Genomic DNA, 19777 nt, shown 5'->3' with positions numbered 1-19777 from the left:
GACACAGGGGACATGGTCAGAGCCTTACAGGGGACATGAGGGACATGGTCACACCCTGACATGGCCCGGAATGCCTTCTGCAGGGACACAGGGGACATGGCCACACCCTGACGTGGCCCAGAACCTTTTCTGAAGGGACACAAAGGGACAGACGGGACATGGTCACACCCTGACATAGCTCAGAACCTCTTCAGAAGTGTCACAGAGGGACAGAAGGGACATGGTTAAAGCCTTACAGAGGACAGAAAGGACATGGTCACATCCTGACATGGCCTGGAACATTATCTGCAGGGTCCCAGGACAGAAAGGATGTGGCCAAAGCCTTAAAGGGGACAGAAGGGACATGGTCAAAGCCATACAGGAGACAGAATGTCTTCAGGGACACCAAGGGACATGGTCAAACCCCAGGGGCTGGGATTGGTGTCACAGCAGGGTCTGGCTGCTCCTTCAAATCTGGCTGTGGATTCTCCTCCCTCCCTGAACCCCCTGGATACCTGAGTGCCACAGCCCCGGGGGTGCTGGTGACACTGAGCCTGAGCAGTGTCCCCATGGTGGCATTGGGCACCATCAGCTCCAAGTGTCACCTTGAAGTTGTTGCCTCCCAGCAGTTTTTGGGGGCGATGCCATTCCCACTGTCCTTTACTCCAGAGGCAATCTCTGGATGAGCACTTCCTCCCACCCCTCAGTCTTCAAGGGCTGAGTAGGAAGAAGAGCCCATTCCAGCTCTCCAGGTGCCCATTCCAGCTCTCCAGGTGCCCATTCCAGCTCTCCAGGTGCCCATTCCAGCTTTCCAGGCACAGGGGAGGCTCTGTCCCCCTTAAGTCCCTGTCACACCTGGTTTCATACAGAGCTTCAGCCCCACAGACTGGAATGTCACCAACTCGGTCTTGCATTAACACTATTAATGAGCGTCAATTAATTATTAATTAGTGGCTGTGACCCCTCCAGGTGCCCAGGGTTACTCACCCCAGCAGTGGAGGGGTGGGAAGGCACCGAGGACACCGTGGTTTGCTGGGTGGCCACTGAGGACGAGCGTTGCTGTGGCAGCTCAATGGTCTTGACCTGCTTGTAGCCCACTGCAGAGAGAGGGTGGGTTATTATGGGATGGAGAAAGATCTTTGGATGGGGTATTATGGGATTGTGGTGGAGGTGCTTGGGATAACGATCATTGTGTGGGGTTATTATGGGATTGTGATGGAGCTGGTAGGGATAAAGATCATTGTGTGGGGTTATTATGGGATTGTGATGGAGCTGGTAGTGATAAAGATCGTTGTGTGAGGATTATGGGATTGTCATGGAGCTGGTAGGGATAAAGATCATTGTGTGGGGTTATTATGGGATTGTGATGGAGCTGGTAGTGATAAAGATCGTTGTGTGAGGATTATGGGATTGTCATGGAGCTGGTAGGGATAAAGATCATTGTGTGGGGTTATTATGGGATTGTCGTGGAACTGGTTGGGATAAAGATCATTGTGCGAGGGTTATTTATTATGGGATTGTGATGGAGCTGGCTGGGATAAAGATCAGGGATGTGCCACGGCATGGGTTAAGGTCAGTTTAAAATGCACATTTAAGCTGTTGCTTGTGCACAACTCAACACTTTGGAGACGTGTTTTTCCCTGGCTGTGGGGGTTGCTGCACACACTGCCACGGGCAGTGGGGAGCCTGTGTGTCCCCAGGGGTGGCTGTACCTGTGGCCGTGGTGGTGAAGAAGCCCCCGTTGCTGTAGTAGGACAGGCGCTGGTCGGTGCCCTCCGAGGGCTCGGATTTCTCGTCGGCCGCGCCGCTGATGCTCAGGGCGCTGGCGGAGCGCGAGTGCTCCCGGCTGCGGCGCTGCGCCTGGACTGGGGGCACAGCAGGGACTGTCACCACCCTGGGGGGGCTCAGAGCCACCAAACCCAGGGCTCAGAGCCACCACCCTTGGGGCTCTCAGAGCCACCAGCCTGGGGCTCAGAATTAGCAGCTCTGGGGCTCTCAGTGTCACCAACCCCCGGGCTCTCAGAGTTCCCAACCCTGGAGCTGAAACCTCATAAAACCCAGCCCTGCTAAGCTCAACTTTTCCAGGATCCCAGTGTAGTTTTATAGTTCCATAGTGGGATTTCCCAGCGCTTTTTGGAGTGTTCCATGCTGAAGTCTTGCTCTTCAATATTCTCAGTATTTTATAATTTCTCCAGACTCTTTCCCCTTAGTCCTAGCTGCTTCCAAAATTTTTATTCTAATTATCCTGTGATTTTCTTCCTGACACAGCACTGGGCCACCCCCATGATTTTCTACCATCCAGGTATTTTTCCTCTCAGGCAGGAGTTAAAACAAAAAGGCCACTGAGAACAGCCTGCTCAGTAATTCCAAAAGGAAGCACAGGTTGTATCATGGCAGCTGTGGATCATATAAACAATCCTCCTCCTGCCTCAGTTGGATCCTTTTATGATAGGAAAATTAATAATGTATTTTTTGACCACTAGTTACACTTGTGAGGAGCAGCTACAGCCAGTTTCTCCCCTGTCCCGTGTCCCTCGGGGTCTCTCAGCTCTGTTTGGCACCCAGAGCCCACCCCTGCAGGAGTTCAAATCCCATTTTCCCCTGAGCAGCCCCTGGGACACACCTGAGATCATGTGCAGGCTCCGGGACTGGATGTTGTCCTCGGCGGGGTCGTAGTCAAAGACGGAGCCGGGGTTGGTTCTCCACACCTTGAGCCCTGCAGGAGAAAGGACATTTCCTGAGGAGAGGCCGAGCAGCACAGCCTGGCAGCACAGCAGGACAGGAGGTGTGTCCTCCCCAGCCCTGGGAGTGGCCAAGGCCAGGCTGGATGGGGCTTGGAGCACCCTGGGATAGCGGAAGGTGTCCTGCTCATGGCAGGGTGGGAGTGGATGGGCTTTAATGTCCCTGCACCCCAAACCAGTCTGGAATTCTTTGAAAAATCACCCTTCTTTTATAATTTAGTGCTTCTCAATTCTGCAGCACACATCAGGCTTTTTTACAATCAATCTACAGCACAGTATTTCTCTAATAGATAGAGATGGAGTTTAAAATAGAAGAACCATAAATGCAGTGTGACGTTATCAAGGTGGGGACAGCAGGTCACAGGTCATTTACAGCTGTTGGCAGAGAATATTTCCAAAAAGGATTTGGATGAGAACATCCCCAAGTAATGATGATTGGAATTGATGTGGCTGAGCTTAAATGAAACCCCTCCTGTGTGTGCCCAAGTCTCCTGACCTGTGAGGTTCTCCTGGTCCTGGTCCACGCGCTTCCGCTCCATCTCCACCACCCTCCTCTGGATGCCCCTGTAGCTGATGTCACTGAAGTCCTGCATGTTCTTCTTCACGCGCTCCGTGATGGGGTCGGTCACCACGGGCGTGAAGCTCCCTTTGCTCTTCTCAAAGTCCTCGTGGTACTTCACCTGCAATTCCAAAGGATTGTGACTCCTGCTTCCCTCAGGGGCATTTCCAGCTCCTCAGCTTTGCCTTTCCCAATCCTAATCCCAGACTTGCTTTAGCATTAAAGCCTTGGGTACCCAAACCTGGTAGGACACGTTGTCCTTGCTGCCAGGCAGGGTTATTTTTGTACTGAATCCCTTCCCAGGGGAAGGCCACCTCTGGCAGAGCCCTTACAGTGGAGATGTGTTTCTGGGTCTCCCGCACGCGCCGCATCTCCGGCGTGTCCAGGACGTAGGCGGCTTTTCCTTGGACTTGCTTGCGGAAACTGTCCGAGTAAAGAACCTGCCAGGGGAGGAGGAGCACAGGAGTCACCTCTGCAGCACCAGGCTGCCAAAGAAGGGCCAGTCCCAGATTTTTATAAATTTTTTTTGAGCGACTCTTACTGAAGAACCATCATTTTATACATCACAGAGTATTACAGCAGTAATTTGAAATGTAGTTGTTTAAAAACCCCCAAGAGAACCCAATTCATTGGAGAAACACTTGATTGCACCAGAAAGTTTTAAAGAATTCCATATCCTTCCAAACCCTTCCTGTCTGAGTGAGGGTTTCAGGATGAAGTGCTCCTTTCCCGTGTTTCACCCACCGAGCTGATGTTCTCCTGGTTGCGTTTGGCTCTCTCCATCTCCGGGGTCAGCGGGGTCGGAGTTCCCTTGGCCATGTGCTCCTTGTACAGCACCTGCAGGGCACAAACACAGCTCGGGCTGGAAGAATTCCAGCTTTTCCTGGCACTGGGGTTAATGTTCAAGCAAACTCAGCCCTGCAGAGTGGAAAAGATCTCGGGAAACAAAGCAGCTGAAACGTTATTGGCAAAAGGTAAAACAAAAATAAATTTAAAACATCAAAGGGAAAAGAGGCAAAACTAAGGAAAACTGGGAAGATAAGGCTGAATTAGGTGGAGTTTGGCTGAGGATGGTTATTTTTGACACAAGGTGCTTGGCTGTGCTTTCAGTACCGAGCTGATTTGTTCTTGGTTCCGCTTGACTCTCTCCATCTCCGGAGTGACCGGGCTGGGAGTGGCCTTCCCTAAACCTTCCCTGTATGCAACCTACAGACCACAGAGGAACTCGGTCACAGGGCAGAACTCCACACCTCGGGTGTTACTGGGTTTGCACTCAACACCAGCCGTTAGGAAAGGGAAAAATAAAAAATAATTAAGGAAAAATCGTATTAACCAGTTAAACGACAAAAAAGATCCCTTAGAATTTCAGTACTTAAGAGGCGACTTTTGAAAGAAAAAATTAGAGGGTTAAATAAAACCAGGCAGGGTGAGGTTATTCAGAGGAGCTCTTTGCCACCCTCGGGTGTTAAGCACGGCAGTGGGAGGTCGGGGCAGGGTTTTCCTGCGGGAATACCGAGCTAATCTGCTCCTGGTTGCGTCGGACTCGCTCCATCTCGGGAGTGACGGGCGTGGGGGTCGCCTGCCCCACGTTCTCTTTGTACAACACCTGCGGGACAAACAGCGAGCCGGGCTCTAAAACAGCCCCCAAGCACCGGGGCTCAACACAAATTATTACTTTGGTACCAGATGTCAAAACTCAAAGGTTTAGTGAGGAACAGGGAGGGGAGAACTGGGATTTGGGGTTAAGGGCTCTATCCAGGGCTTCCAGAGGCTCAGGAAGTGCCTCTGGCTCTAAAAAGCTGTGTAAGAAATGCTTTATCTGCTTATTTTTATCTTTCTTTGAAGCAATTCCTGATCTTTTTAGGAGGGAGGTGGAAGTTTTGTTGCCACACTGACCCAGTAATGGTGTCAGGGATGGGTGTTTTTCCCTGAGGTCAAATCCACCTGAAAATCCAATGAAAGGTGAAACACTGAACACAAGAGAAGCCTGAATATCCCTGGAAAACCTGGGCTAGTGGGAGGTAAGGGAATGAAATGAGCTCTGTGTCCCTTCCAACCCAAACATTCCCTGATCCCCACCAAGGGATCTGAACTCCTGAGATGGTCTGGATAGAACCCACAAATTCACAAACCAAGCTGCAAAAAAGGCCTAAAATTCTGGATCACACCATTAACACCAAAGTAATTTGGGTTTAGAAGGAGCAATTAATGTGCAGGAAAAAAGAAATACATCTTTTTTTAAATTAAAACCAGCTCTGAGTGGGAGTTAGGCTGTTACTTGATTAAGTTGAAGCACAAAGGAAAGCAGAAATCTCTGGGAAGGTACCGAGCTAATGATCTCTTGATTGCGTTTGACTCTCTCCATCTCGGGGGTGATGGGGGTCGGGGTCACCTTCCCCACATTTTCCTTGTACAAAACCTACAGGATACAAGGGAGTACCCAAACGTCATTGAAAAGGAAAAGAAAAACAAAACAAAACAAAAATCCAAAAAGCAGAACAAAGAGCTTTGGAGCCGTCCCACCGAGTTAGGGCTGGGCCACGAGAGGAGGAGGAGTTGGAGCTTTGCCATTAATTAATCTGGGATGCAGGAACGACGGCAAAGCACAGGGGGAGTAAGAAAGGGTTTAAAAAATTCAATCAGGACAACACCATCCATCCCAAAAAGGGATTTTTTTTTTTTTTCCTAGTAAAACCCTGCCTGGGGCAGCGTTAAAGAGCAGCCGGTGCAGTTTGTGTGTGAGCTCGGGCGGGGCCTCGGCATTTCAGGGGTTAATAAGCACAGGCTGCTGAGGCTCCAGCCGGGTTAAACACTCCACTCGGGTTTTTAGGGGCTTTTGCTGCTGCAAGTACCGAGCTAATGATCTCCTGGTTGCGTTTGACTCTCTCCATCTCGGGAGTGACGGGCGTGGGGGTGGCTTTCCCTATGTTCTCCTTGTACAACACCTGCGGGAGGAAGAGGAGCCGGAGAAAGGCACAGTCAGTGACAGCTGTCCCCACGCCTTCCTCAGCCCTCGGATTTAGTCTGCAGGTGGGTTTAGAGCAGGTCCTGGGCACTGGTTTAGTAGAGGAGCAGTTTGGCAGCCTGGCTTGAACCTCTGCTGATAAATGGGGTAAGTACCAAAGAGCACAAAATCCCCCTGGAGGGGCCGAGCCCGGCACAAAACCCAATTAACTGCTTTAAAAGAAATGGCAGCACTGCAGAGAAAAGGAGAGGAGTTTGAGAAGGTTTAGATTAGAACAGGACATCAAAACCACTCTTAAAACCAAGATCAACTGACCCAAGTTAACATTCCAACTGGAGAAAGCCACTGGTGAGGAGCGAGCCCTGCTCTGAGCTGCGTTATTTTGGGACAAATCCTTCTCCAAACGGTTAAAAGGGCTTGGAAAGAGTTAAAAGGTTTCAACTCTGGGTTTAAAGAGTTAAAGGGAAGTTTTGCTCTTGGCAAAGTACCGAGCTGCAAATCTCCTGGTTGCGTTTGACCCTCTCCATCTCGGGGGTGACAGGAGTGGGGGTGCCTGTCCCCACGCTCTCTTTGTACAACACCTGCACAACAAGAAAGCATCCAGAGCCATCAGCACTCATCAAATCCAAACTTTCCTGTGGAACAGGAGCTGTTAAACCCCCACTGCAGCCTCCTGAGAACTCACACCCTCCCTCTTCCATGGTTAGAACAATGCACCAAGAATTTTAGATATAAAATATATAAAACATATAAAGGGAAGATAGAACAGGGAACAAAACAGTTAAAAATGTTAAGAATAACATAAACAGTTGTAAATAAATGTGAACAACGTAAACATTTGTAAATAATTCCATCAGTGAAGAAGTGGGAGGTCAGTAACACAGTGAGGAAGAGAGGATTGATTATGAGGATGTGTTTGTGGTGATTGTGAGGATGTGTTTGTGAGGATGTGTTTGTGAGGATGTGTTTGTGGGGATGTGTTTGTGGGGATGTGTTTGTGGGGATGTGTTTGTGGGGATGTGTTTGTGAGGATGTGTTTGTGGGGATGTGTTTGTGGGGATGTGTTTGTGGGGATGTGTTTGTGGGGATGTGTTTGTGGGGATGTGTTTGTGGTGTTTGTGGGGATGTGTTTGTGGGGATGTGTTTGTGAGGATGTGTTTGTGGATATGTGTTTATGAGGATGTGTTTGTGAGGATGTGTTTGTGAGGATGTGTTTGTGGGGATGTGTTTGTGGGGATGTGTTTGTGAGGATGAGTTTGTGGGGATGTGTTTGTGGGGATGTGTTTGTGAGGATGAGTTTGTGGGGATGTGTTTGTGGGGATGTGTTTGTGGGGATGTGTTTGTGGGGATGTGTTTGTGGGGATGTGTTTGTGGGGATGTGTTTGTGGATATGTGTTTGTGGGGATGTGTTTGTGGATATGTGTTTGTGAGGATGAGTTTGTGGGGATGTGTTTGTGGGGATGTGTTTGTGGGGATGTGTTTGTGGGGATGTGTTTGTGGGGATGTGTTTGTGGGGATGTGTTTGTGGGGATGTGTTTGTGGGGATGTGTTTGTGGTGTTCATGGGGATGTATTTGTGGATATGTGTTTGTGGGGATGTGTTTGTGAGGATGTGTTTGTGGATATGTGTTTGTGGGGATGTGTTTGTGAGTCGATTAAGCAGAAGGAGGAGAGGAATTGTGTATTTTAAGGGAGGTTAGGGAGCGCAGCCAAAGGCAGAACTCCTGCTCCCCACGGTACCGAGCTGAGGTGCTCCTGGTTGCGCCTGACCCGCTCCAGCTCGGGAGTGACCGGGATGGGGGTGCCCGAGCCCAGCTCCTCCCGGTACAGAACCTGCGGGAGAACGGGGACACAGATTCGGGATGGGAGGGAGGAAAGCTGGAATCCTGCTCCAAACAGCAGCGCTGCTCCCGCCTGGAGGCACAACCGGGCAGGAAAAGCTGTGAAAGCACCAAACCACCCCAAATAAAGCGGCTCTGGATCCCCTCCCAGCCCAGCACATCCCACCCAGGCAGCTTTAGTTCTCCAGGGTAAAATCAGGAAAATCGGGAAAATTCACTCCACGGAACAGAACTGAAAGGGGATTGCATAAGGAAAACAGGGTGGGTTTTTAAGAGTTACAAAAAAATAAATTGCTGGGGCTAACTAAGGAAAGGGGGAGGGTTTTAAGAGTTAAAAATAGAATTGTGGGGATGAAATAAGGAAAGGAGGTGGGTTTTTTAGGAGTTAAAAAAACCAGGATGGTTGGGGCTAAATAATGGAAACAGTGTGGGTTTTAAGAGTTAAAAAAAGAAAAAAGATCCTTGAGACTAAATAATGAAAACAGGGTGGGTTGTTAAGAGTTAAAAAAAAGGCAATCACACTCCAAAAGGTGAGATTCAATTACTAAGATGATGTAATTAAAAAACAAGGGAATAAAAACAATGTAAGTAATAATTATGAAGGAAAAAAAAAACTGAGAGGGACCAGGATATTATTTTTTGGGTAAGTCAATTATAAGAAAACAAGAATATTGTTTGTTGGTTAAAAAGTCTCGTAAAATCGATTAAAGGGGATTTTTTATTGGCTTTTGGAATGCCAAGGTACCGAGCTAATGTGTTCTTGATTGCGTTTGACCCTCTCAATCTCGGGGGTGACAGGGGTGGGGGTTCCTGTCCCCAGCTCCTCCTTGTACAACACCTGTGGGGCAACGGGCAAAAAACAGAATCAAAGCAGCACCAAAACACCCAGAGCACCAGAGAGGGGCTTCTGACACGTCCTGGGGGGAAAAATCTCTGGGGATAAAAAACTCCTCTGAAACTCTGCTAGGACTGAGGCTGAAGGAGGCTGGATTTAGGTGGGACATTGGGGAAAAAAAACAATTTATATAGAAATATTCTGTAATATCTACTGTAAATAATTATATATCATATATAAAATGCATATTAATCAATTAATATATAACTGCATGCTTTCTATATATTTAAAATGTATTATGTATTACATACATATAACTTCTACAGTACTCCTGGTTTCAGTGGCACTTTCCTCACCTTTCCACACATTCCAACACCCCAGAACACTACCAATGTATCCCTGACTCATTTGCTAATGGAAAAGGCTCCAACCCAAAGGAAAAGCAACCCAAAGAAAAAAGGCACCAAACCCAAAGGAAAAGGCACCAATTCCAAAGGAAAAGGCACCAATTCCAAAGGAAAAGGCTCAAACCCAAAGGAAAAGGCTCAATCCCAAGGCAGGAGCAATGCAGGCACCAATACCAGCTCATTTCCCATCCATCCCCCATCACAGCAGGCTCTAGGATCACAAATTTGAGTAAGACAAGGAATAGTTTGGATTTTAGACATGGCAAAACCAGGGGAAATCAAAAATCATCAAGGACTGAAGTGATTAATGAAAGGAAAAGCAGATCATAAAAAATATGGCAGGAGAAAGACAGGAAGAAGGGATCTACACTCATTAGTCATGGGTCTAATCAAAATAAATCAGGGATTCCAGAGGAAAAAATGGCAGAACACAAGGAATGGGATGCTCTTGAGTCAATCAATTATTTTGGGGTGAAGATTATTTTAAAATCGATTAAAGGGGATTTTTTTGGCTTTTGGAATGCCAAGGTACCGAGCTAATGTGTTCTTGATTGCGTTTGACCCTCTCAATCTCGGGGGTGACAGGGGTGGGGGTTCCTGTCCCCAGCTCCTCCTTGTACAACACCTGTGGGGCAACAGGGCAAAAAACAGAATCAAAGCAGCACCAAAACACCCAGAGCACCAGAGAGGGGCTTCTGACACGTCCTGGGGGGAAAAAAATCCCTGGGGATAAAAAGCTCATCAGAAACTCTGCTAGGACTGAGGCTGAAGGAGGCTGGATTTAGGTGGGACAATGGGGAAAAAAAACAATTTATATAGAAATATTCTGTAATATCTACTGTAAATAATTATATATCATATATAAAATGCATATTAATCAATTAATATATAACTGCAAACTTTCTATATATTTAAAATGTATTATGTATTACATACATATAACTTCTAGAGTACTCCTGGTTTCAGTGACACTTCCCTCACCTTTCCACACATTCCAACACCCCAGAACACTTCCAGTACATCCCTGCCTCATTTGCTAAAGGAAAAGACTCAAACCCAAAGGAAATGGCTCAAACCCAAAGGAGAAGGCACCAAACCCAAAGGAAAGGCTCAAACCCAAAGGAAAAGGCTCAGTCCCAAGGCAGGAGCAATGCAGGCACCAATCCCAGCTCATTTCCCATCCCAAACCCTGTCACAGCCACAGATTTGAGTAAGGCAAGGAATAGTTTGGATTTTAGACATGGCAAAACCAGGGGAAATCAAAAATCATCAAGGACTGAAGCGATTAATAGAAGGAAAAGCAGATAATAAAAATATGGCAGAAAAAAGATGGGAAGAAGGGATCTAATCTCATTAGTCATGGGTCTAATCAAAATAAATCAGGGATTCCAGAGGAAAAAATGGCAGAACACAAGGAATAGGATGTTCTTGTGTCAATCAATTATTTTGGGGTGAAGATTATTTTAAAATCGATTAAAGGGGATTTTTTTTGGCTTTTGGAATGCCAAGGTACCGAGCTAATGTGTTCTTGATTGCGTTTGACCCTCTCAATCTCGGGGGTGACAGGGGTGGGGGTTCCTGTCCCCAGCTCCTCCTTGTACAACACCTGTGGGGCAACGGGCAAAAAACAGAATCAAAGCAGCACCAAAACACCCAGAGCACCAGAGAGGGGCTTCTGACACATCCTGGGGGGAAAAATCCCTGGGGATAAAAAACTCCTCTGAAACTCTGCTAGGACTGAGGCTGAAGGAGGCTGGATTTAGGTTGGACATTGGGGAAAAAAGATATATTTATATAGAAATAATATTCTCTATTATATATTATAAATAATTATATATCATGTATAAAATGCATATTAATCAAATAATATATATTAATATATAATTTTATATTTTATATATTTAGAGATATATGATGTATTACATACATACAATTTCTAGTTTTCTGCTGGTTTCAGTGGCACTTCCCTCACCTTTCCACACATTCCAACACCCTCAGAACACTTCCAATGTATCCCAGCCACATTTGCTAAAGGAAAGGCTCAAACCCAAAGGAAAAGGCTCAAACCCAAAGGGAAAGGCTCAAACCCAAAGGAAAAGAATTAAACCCAAAGGGAAAGGCTCAAACCCAATGAAAAAGCCTCAAACCCAAAGGGAAACTCAAACACAAAGGAAAAGGCTCAAACCCAAAGGAAAAGTCTCAAACCCAAAGGAAAAGTCTCAAACCCAAAGGAAAAGGCTCAAACCCAAAGGAGAAGGCACCAAACACAAAGGAGAAGGCACCAAACACAAAGGAAATGGCTCAAACCCAAAGGAAAAGGCTCAAACCCAAAGGAAAAAGCTCAAACCCAAAGGAAAAGTCTCAAACCCAAAGGAAAAGTCTCAAACCCAAAGGAAAAAGCTCAAACCCAAAGGAAAAGGCTCAAACTCAAAGGAAAAGGCACCAAACCCAAAGGAGAAGGCACCAAACACAAAGGGAAAGGCACCAAACCCAAAGGAGAAGGCTCAGTCCCAAAGCAGGAGCAATGCAGGCACCAATCCCAGCTCATTTCCCATCCCAAACCCTGTCACAGCCACAGATTTGAGTAAGGCAAGGAATAGTTTGGATTTTAGACATGGCAAAACCAGGGGAAATCAAAAATCATCAAGGACTGAAGTGATTAATGAAAGGAAAAGCAGATCATAAAGAATATGGCAGAAAAAAGATGGGAAGAAGGGATCTAATCTCATTAGTCATGGGTCTAATCAAAATAAATCAGGGATTCCTGAGGAAAAAATGGCAGAACACAAGGAATGGGATGTTCTCGTGTCAATCAATTATTTTGGGGTGAAGATTATTTTAAAATCGATTAAAGGGGATTTTTTTTTTGGCTTTTGGAATGCCAAGGTACCGAGCTAATGTGTTCTTGATTGCGTTTGACCCTCTCAATCTCGGGGGTGACAGGGGTGGGGGTTCCTGTCCCCAGCTCCTCCTTGTACAACACCTGTGGGGCAACAGGGCAGTCAAAAAGAGGTAAAAACAAAAAAAAATCTGCATTTGATGGAGGGAATTAATGGAATTTTATGCCCACTCAAGTACTAGAAAGCAGGAAAAATTAGGGAGCATAAATCAGTTATTAATGATGGTAAATTCAGCTGGGAATACAAATCCAACTGCCTGGGTAGGCTCCTGCAGAGGAACCAAGTATTATAGGAAGGGAATTCAGCAAATTATTTTTAAAAATAGGTTTAAAAATGCAAAATAGCTTAAACTTAAGGAAAAAAATTAATGTGCATGAAACATCCAAAGGTAAATTATAACAAAAATATTTTTAACAACAAGTACATAAAACATGGTGCTAAAAATGTAAGAGCATAAAGGGGATTTTTTTAATGAGTTAATTTGAGAGGATTTAAAGTTTGGAGGTGTTAAATAGCTACAAAATACTGAGTTTTTTCCTGTAATGATAAAAATGTACCGAGCTAAAATTCTCCTGGTTGCGTTTGACCCTCTCCATCTCAGGAGTGACAGGAACTGGGGTGCCAACCCCCAGCCCCTCCTTGTACAACACCTGTGGGCAGCAGGAGTGTGGCAATTAAAATAAAATAAAATAAAATAAAATAAAATAAAATAAAATAAAATAAAATAAAATAAAATAAAATAATTTTTTTTAAATGGAAGGAAAGGGGTGGACAGGGATGTCAGGAAGGAGAGAGAGAAAAGAGAAATAGTATTGTGAAACTGCAAAGTGTGGAAAAAAAAGAGTTTTGCTTTGGTCAAAGCTCAGCAAAAAGCCCTCAAGGAAAAGAACCAGGTGATGATGCTGTCACCTCAGCCAGGGCCAGAGCTGCTGGAATGTTCCAAGGCACCTGGAAATTCCCTGGCAAAGGCTTTTCCCTACACCAGCTCCAGATGTTCTGCCAGGATTGCAGCCAGGCTGAGGTGCCTGTCCCTGTCCCTGGGATCTGTGCCAGGACTGAAGTCCAGGTGGGATTTGGGCAGAGTGACCCCAAAGGTCACAAATTCAACCAGAACTGCAGAAGGAAGTGGTGGCACGATGCTCTTCCTAGTGGATGTGTCAGGAAGGGAATTCCAGACAGGAATTCACTCCTGCAGCACTTTTCCCATCTCCACTGGATGTTCCTGGTGTTCCTTCCCTGCCATGAGCTGGGAATGTCACCTGAGCTCCTCACAAAGCCCTGGGGACACAGCAGAGCCCCAGCAGGGCAGGGACAGGGACAGGGACAGACCTCTCACTGCCTCCAACCCAAACCATTCCCTGTCCTGTGACGCAGGAGGGGATGGAGTCTGTTTCCCATTGGCAGGAGGTGCTGGAAGGGTGGGCTGTGCTCCTGAGGAGCAGTGACACCATTCCCACCAGGAATATTTCCTTGGGAAGCAAAGGAAAGCCCTGCTCCAGGGCTTTCATTCCTGAGGTTAAAATCTTCCATCTGGAACAATGGCACAAGTTAACTCGAGGGGAGAATGAAAACTTCAGGGTCCTGCCAGGGCTTCAGGGGGTTGATTAAAGAAGGATTGCTCCCAGCACACCCAAGGATGGGTTAAAGGGACTGGGTTTGGGTTTGGAAGGGGAGCAGGGGTGGAGATCCCTCAGTACCGAGCTGATGTGCTCCTGGTTCCGTCGGACCCGCTCCATCTCCGGCGTCACCGGCGTGGCAGTGCCAGCCCCTAAACCCTCCTTGTACAACACCTGTGAGGGACAACAGCAGTGCCACAAAAACCCCACTCAGCACAGGCCAGACCCAGCAGATCCCACTGTTATGGGATTGTGTTTAGAGTTAGGATCACTTGGGGCTCATCGCACGCTCGTTCCAGAGGCAAGGATTAAGGAAGAGGCTGTGGGGGATTATTCTGTGAATGGGTCACTGCAGAGAGGAGATAAAGGCTCAGGGTAAAACAAACGTGGGGAGAAACACCACAGCTCCACAGGGATGTTCTGCTGCCCAGCTTAGCTCAGGAAACGCCAGGATTATTTTCAGGCAGGTTTGTTCTTAGAAGAAAAGCGTGTGAAGGTGTAAATCCCCCGAAAGCACAAACAGGGGAAGATCAATGAGTTAAAACCCAGCCAGGGCACAGCCAGGACTACACCCCTGAGGAAGAACAAGGTTAGGGTGTTAGGAGCACAGGATTATAACAACAGCCCGTTGTTATAAGTCCTGCAGGGTGGAAATACCGAGCTAATCTGCTCCTGGTTGCGTTTGACCCGCTCCATTTCTGGGGTCACGGGCGTGGGGGTGCCTGTGCCCAGCTCCTCCTTGTACATCACCTGTGGGACACAAGCAGGGTCAGAGCAGCCCTGGGACGTCCCTGACCTGCTCACTGCCAGTGCAGACTGGAACTGGACACAAATGCAAACACAACTCACACCCCTCAGGATCTTTATCAGCAGCATCACCTGCTCAGAGTAATTCCCCTTCAATTCTTCACTTAAAGGACACAAATTCAAATATTCTGCTGACCCCACCTTGAGAGGGATATTTTACTTTTCCTCTTAGTTCAGGAGATATGATAGAATTACTTTTCAGGCAAACAGCATTTCTTTATGGGATTAATAAACAGCTTCACCTTTTCTGGAATTGTTCAGTGTACAAAGACTTCATTGTGGGCTTTATTCATTTTCACTTGTTTGTTTGCACCACTGTTTTACTTTGTGTTAAACCTCTAGGAAACAAAAACAACTGAGTGCCACCACTCATGTTATGAGGCTTAATTTAACCTGTAGTTATTTGATCTTTTAAAATGGGATTTTTCATGAAAGAAGATGTTTTTGGAATAACCCCAACCATGTGGGAAGACCTGACAAGAGTATTGTCTTATTTTGACTCACAGCTCTTCTTGCAAGTAGGAAAATCCTTGCACCAAAACTAAACTTGTACAAAAAAAAAACTAACAAAAAAATTCCACTGCTTGGTGTCATTAAACAAATCAATTATAGCAAGGGAAAACAACTTGTGGTGAAGGTTAGAAAAAACGAGGAATTATTTGGAAAAACAACTCAGTTGTCCACAAGTGAGCTGTGAAATTTACACTTGACTGGATATGGGAAGGTTTTGCTTTCCCTTATAATTTTAAGGGAATATATATATTATATATTTGTCACACAAAAAGGCTTCAAATGGGTTTTTTCTCAAAATTCTGTGATCCTGCTCCCTTTATTTCCCAGTCAAACTTCAACACATAACCTGGGTCATTTTTGTTCCTAGCTCTGTGTTCAGAAAAGGCCACAGAAAAAACACAGGCAGCGACTGATGGGGATAATTCCTGTAAAACTCAGGTATTTCAATTTCCTACTGCTGGCCATGGGGATTTGGGAGAGCTGGAGCTTTCCCAAGAGGAAAAGGCCCTGGAGAGGGCAGAGAACAGGGAATTCCTGGGCTGCTGTGCATTCACAGGGACATTCCAGGGAACAGAGACATTCCAGGGAACAGGGACAGGGACATTCCGGGGAACAGGGACATTCCGGGGAACAGGGACATTCCCCAGCTGCTGTCCAGGGAACAGGGACATTCCAGGGAACAGGGACATTCCCCAGCTGCTGTCCAGGGAACAGGGACATTCCAGGGAACAGGGACAGGGACATGACTTACCGAGCTGATGTGCTTCTGGGTCTCCTTGACACGCTTCACCTCGGGCAGGTCAGGAATGGGAGTCCCTTTGCCAATGCTCTCCTTGTACTTCACCTGCAAAGGAACAGGAATTAGGGGAGGGAAAAAGATCCACAGGACAGCTTTCAAAGGTTCAGAAAGAGATTGATCCTGATCTGTGCAGAGGGGAAGTTTAAAGGACTCCACCACCTTCCCCTCACCTTCCCCTCACCTTCCCAAGGGATCTGTGACAAGGCAATTCAGCTGTTGAGTCACTGGGAATGGCACTGAAAGGGTTTTATAAAACCAGATAAATTCTTTTAAACCTGACACTATTTGGCCTTTCTACCAACCACAGGAGAATCTGGGATGTGTAAGAATCACTCCAATCTAACAAAGGTGAGAATCATCACACAACGTTTCAGCAGTGACAGTGCCATTGCATTTCTGCTTTGCTAACAACAAAAAAAGCCTTTCACAAGAACATTTTCAACATTTTTAACACATTCTGCGTGAACAAACTGGCTGCAGTGTTAGTGCATGACACTAAATGACACCACCATTCAAAAAAAGCATGGAGGAGGTTTAGGAGCTTTGAAATAAAATTAATAGGCAAAATAGAGTGCTGTGACCTTTTAGGTAACATCCAAGTTTGCCAGGACAAAACAAACCAAAAAATTCACCACCAGAAAATTCAGTCTGAGCAGAGTAAAACAGATTTTCCTGGGAGATGGTCCCACCCTGGAACAGGTTGTGGAATCTTCATCCTGTGGGATACTCAAAACTCAACTCATCCTAAAGCTGAGCCACAGGGTTGGAATAGATGATTTCAACACATCCCTTCCCACGTAAATATTTCTTTTTTTCTGTCCAAACTATATCTGGCATGAGATCAAATTGACAGCAAGAGCTTTTGTGGTTTAGAAATGGGTTGTGAGTAAGAAATAGAATGTTAATCATTAGAGAGGTTACTGTTAAAGTAACAAGGATGGGCAAAAACTTCCAGAAAGTCACCCTTGACTGGGTGGGTTATTGCCAAACCACTGTTAGCAAGATGTAAAGAAAAGAAAAATAGAAAAAAAATATTATTTCAAGTTGAATTAGCAGCAGTAGAGTGAGTATTAAAAACCAATCCTTGTGTACCGAGCTGATATTATCCTGGGTTCGTTTAACTCTCTGCATCTCTGGGGTCTTTTCAATTGTGGTTCCAGTTCCAATATCTTCTTTATACAAAATCTTAACGTTTAGAATGAAGACAACAAGGTTAAGCATCCAAAACACAACATTCTTGCTCCCAGACACTGAATTTGGACACAACAGAGCAGCTGAAAGCCCAGAGGATCCACTCTGGTCACTGCCTCTCTGAAGGTGTCCAAAGTGAGCACCATTTGGGGTAAAAAACGAGCTGATTTTTTATATTTAATGCTTTTTAAGTAGGAGATAATTGATACAATAAATCAAAATATCAAATATATTTCAGTAGAATATTCCTGGGCTTGTGGAAGGAGTCCCTGCCCATGGCAGGATGGAAGATGATGAGCTTTAGGTCCCTTCTACCCATTCCATAATTCCATAATCAAAATATCTGTGGGCTAATTTTAGAATTGAAGATCATATTTGCTCTTATTTGATTTATACAAATATTTTCCACTTTGTTAATGGTGCTGGAGGCAAAATGCCACAGGAGACTTGATGGCAACAGGAACTGGGCAACAACTCAGGCACACAGAGCACGAGGGGCAGCAGGACAGGGAGGGACTGGCATGGGAACAGCACAAAGGAAAGGGACAAGAATTATATTCATTTCATGAAGGATTGTTTAACTCCATCGCAGCTGTGCCTGTGAAAGAGGCCAAACACCCCACAAAAACAGCAGGAAAAACACTTTATAAAGCCCAGCTAAACTTACTGTACCTGTAGGAGAAGCACCAAAAAATTGTATTTTTATTAAAGACATTAAACTGTATTTTTTGGGCTGAGGAGTGAAGATAGAGGTGACCATACCGAGCTGAAATTCTTCTGGTTTTCCTTCACCCTCAGGATTTCTGGGGTGTCCTGAACCACAGTGACTTTTCCTTTACTGCTCTGTAGGTCTGACTGATACTGAAGCTGTGAAAATGGAAAATGGGAAATGTTAACTCTATGCTGTACAAATTTCCTCTCAGTTTTCTTCAAAAATGAGATAAATATGGGGGTTTTTTATTACTTATTTCTGGCCTTACCATGCTAAAGTTCTTCTGATTCTCTCGGACCCGCTGCATTTCTGGTGTGTCAGCCACAGGCACGTAGTAGGGCATGCTCTTCTCTGCATCTTCCTTGTATTTTTTCTGATGGAAAACCCCAAATGGATTAAAATAGAACACACAAAAGCAGCAAGAAACAAACTGGAGTTATTGATTGCTGAGTAGTTCCCATCTTTGTGGAGATGTGAGCTCTTCTCTGTCTGGTAGAAACTGAGATTATGCCTCAGTGCAAGATTTAATTTAGACAGCAGGTTATTGAGGAGTAGAAAATTAAGAAGAATCCACTTAAAGAAGAATTAGCTTTGCAAAGCAAGAAAAATTATTGTGTCACTTGACACAGCAGTAAAATTAATTTGATTATTGCCGTAGAATTCCAGAGCTTTGAAAAGAATTATTCCCTGGTACCTCTTGAAGGCTGTGAGAGGTGGTTATTTGGGTGTTACATTAGTATTTCCTGGAGTTCCCACATGAGCAGGATTAATTGCTTCACTCAAGATACCTGGCTGGAAAGGTTCTTGACCTGCTGGGCATGAATAATCTCTGGAGTATCAACAACACTGGTGTAGTTGGCTTTCTCCATTTCTGCCAATTGTTTGTATTTGATCTGTCGGGCAAAGCTCACGTTTAGGGGTCTCTGCACAACAGCTCACACTGGGTTTACCCAGAAAAATCTGAATTTTCCTTCCTGAGGAGCTCAGAGGTCAGGGTGGCACAGACCTGGCTGGCGATGTCGGTGGCGTTCCGGGCGCGCACGAAATCCGGCGTCTCCAGCGCCAGCTCGGTCAGGCCCTTCCCGCGGATCTCCTGCTCCAGGGCTCGCTTGTACTCCTTCTGCAGGGAGCAGAAGGGCATGGCAAAGGGCTCAGATCCACGGCCACACACAGGAACAGGGCCAGCCCCAGCCAGGAACAGTGCTCATCCCAGCCAGGAACAGAGCCCAACCCAACCAGGAACAGTGCTCATCCCAAAGAGGAATAGCACAAATCCCAAACCAGGAACAGAGCCCAACCCAACCAGGAACAGAGCCCATCCCAAAGAGGAATAGCACAAATCCCAAACCAGGAACAGAGCCCATCCCAATCAGGAACAGTGCTCATCCCAGCCAGGAACAGAGCCCATCCCAAAGAGGAATAGCACAAATCCCAAACCAGGAACAGAGCCCATCCCAATCAGGAACAGTGCCCATCCCAGCCAGGAACAGTGCCCATCCCAATCAGGAACAGTGCCCAACCCAACCAGGAACAGTGTTCATCCCAAAGAGGAATAGCACAAATCCCAAACCAGGAACAGAGCCCATCCCAATCAGGAACAGTGCTCATCCCAGCCAGGAACAGAACCCATTCCAAACCAGGAACAGTGCCCATCCCAATCAGGAACAGTGCCCATCCCAGCCAGGAACAGAGCCCATCCCAATCAGGAACAGTGCTCATCCCAGCCAGGAATAGAGCCCATCCCAACCAGGAACAGTGCCCATCCCAACCAGGAACAGAGCCCATCCCAAAAAGGAATAGCACAAATCCCAAACCAGGAGCAGTGTCCATCCCAGCCAGGAACAGAGCCCATCCCAAATTGGAATATGTCAATCCTAGACCAGGAACAGTGCCCATTCTAACCAGGAACAGTG

The 19777-nt window shown here is 46.2% G+C and overlaps 1 protein-coding gene across 24 annotated transcripts in view; it reads right to left on the bottom strand.

Moving 5' to 3' along the window:
* NEB (nebulin) overlaps nucleotides 1-19777 on the bottom strand; it is a 99633-nt gene that overhangs the window by 852 nt on the left and 79004 nt on the right. For 6 of the 24 annotated variants that reach the window (XM_059852461.1, XM_059852462.1, XM_059852469.1 and 3 more), the window contains 25 exons: nucleotides 18871-18984; nucleotides 18653-18757; nucleotides 18133-18237; nucleotides 17915-18019; nucleotides 17054-17146; nucleotides 15914-16006; nucleotides 14500-14592; nucleotides 13924-14016; nucleotides 12784-12876; nucleotides 12217-12309; nucleotides 10840-10932; nucleotides 9859-9951; nucleotides 8830-8922; nucleotides 7984-8076; nucleotides 6733-6825; nucleotides 6132-6224; nucleotides 5606-5698; nucleotides 4793-4885; nucleotides 4393-4485; nucleotides 4024-4116; nucleotides 3612-3719; nucleotides 3217-3400; nucleotides 2603-2695; nucleotides 1692-1844; nucleotides 967-1076 (listed from right to left, as the gene is read on the bottom strand). In XM_059852461.1, the coding sequence (XP_059708444.1) occupies nucleotides 967-1076; nucleotides 1692-1844; nucleotides 2603-2695; nucleotides 3217-3400; nucleotides 3612-3719; nucleotides 4024-4116; nucleotides 4393-4485; nucleotides 4793-4885; nucleotides 5606-5698; nucleotides 6132-6224; nucleotides 6733-6825; nucleotides 7984-8076; nucleotides 8830-8922; nucleotides 9859-9951; nucleotides 10840-10932; nucleotides 12217-12309; nucleotides 12784-12876; nucleotides 13924-14016; nucleotides 14500-14592; nucleotides 15914-16006; nucleotides 17054-17146; nucleotides 17915-18019; nucleotides 18133-18237; nucleotides 18653-18757; nucleotides 18871-18984 (2565 nt within the window). The remainder of the gene's footprint in view (nucleotides 1-966; nucleotides 1077-1691; nucleotides 1845-2602; nucleotides 2696-3216; nucleotides 3401-3611; nucleotides 3720-4023; nucleotides 4117-4392; nucleotides 4486-4792; nucleotides 4886-5605; nucleotides 5699-6131; nucleotides 6225-6732; nucleotides 6826-7983; nucleotides 8077-8829; nucleotides 8923-9858; nucleotides 9952-10839; nucleotides 10933-12216; nucleotides 12310-12783; nucleotides 12877-13923; nucleotides 14017-14499; nucleotides 14593-15913; nucleotides 16007-17053; nucleotides 17147-17914; nucleotides 18020-18132; nucleotides 18238-18652; nucleotides 18758-18870; nucleotides 18985-19777) is intronic. The other 18 variants (XM_059852485.1, XM_059852487.1, XM_059852464.1 and 15 more) reach the window with 17 other exon arrangements.

This window comes from Haemorhous mexicanus, chromosome 8, assembly GCF_027477595.1.
Source record: "Haemorhous mexicanus isolate bHaeMex1 chromosome 8, bHaeMex1.pri, whole genome shotgun sequence".
In the NCBI taxonomy this organism is placed as follows: Eukaryota; Metazoa; Chordata; class Aves; order Passeriformes; family Fringillidae; genus Haemorhous; species Haemorhous mexicanus.
Note: the sequence above shows the minus strand (reverse complement) of the source record. Positions and strands in the feature narration are given on the sequence as shown.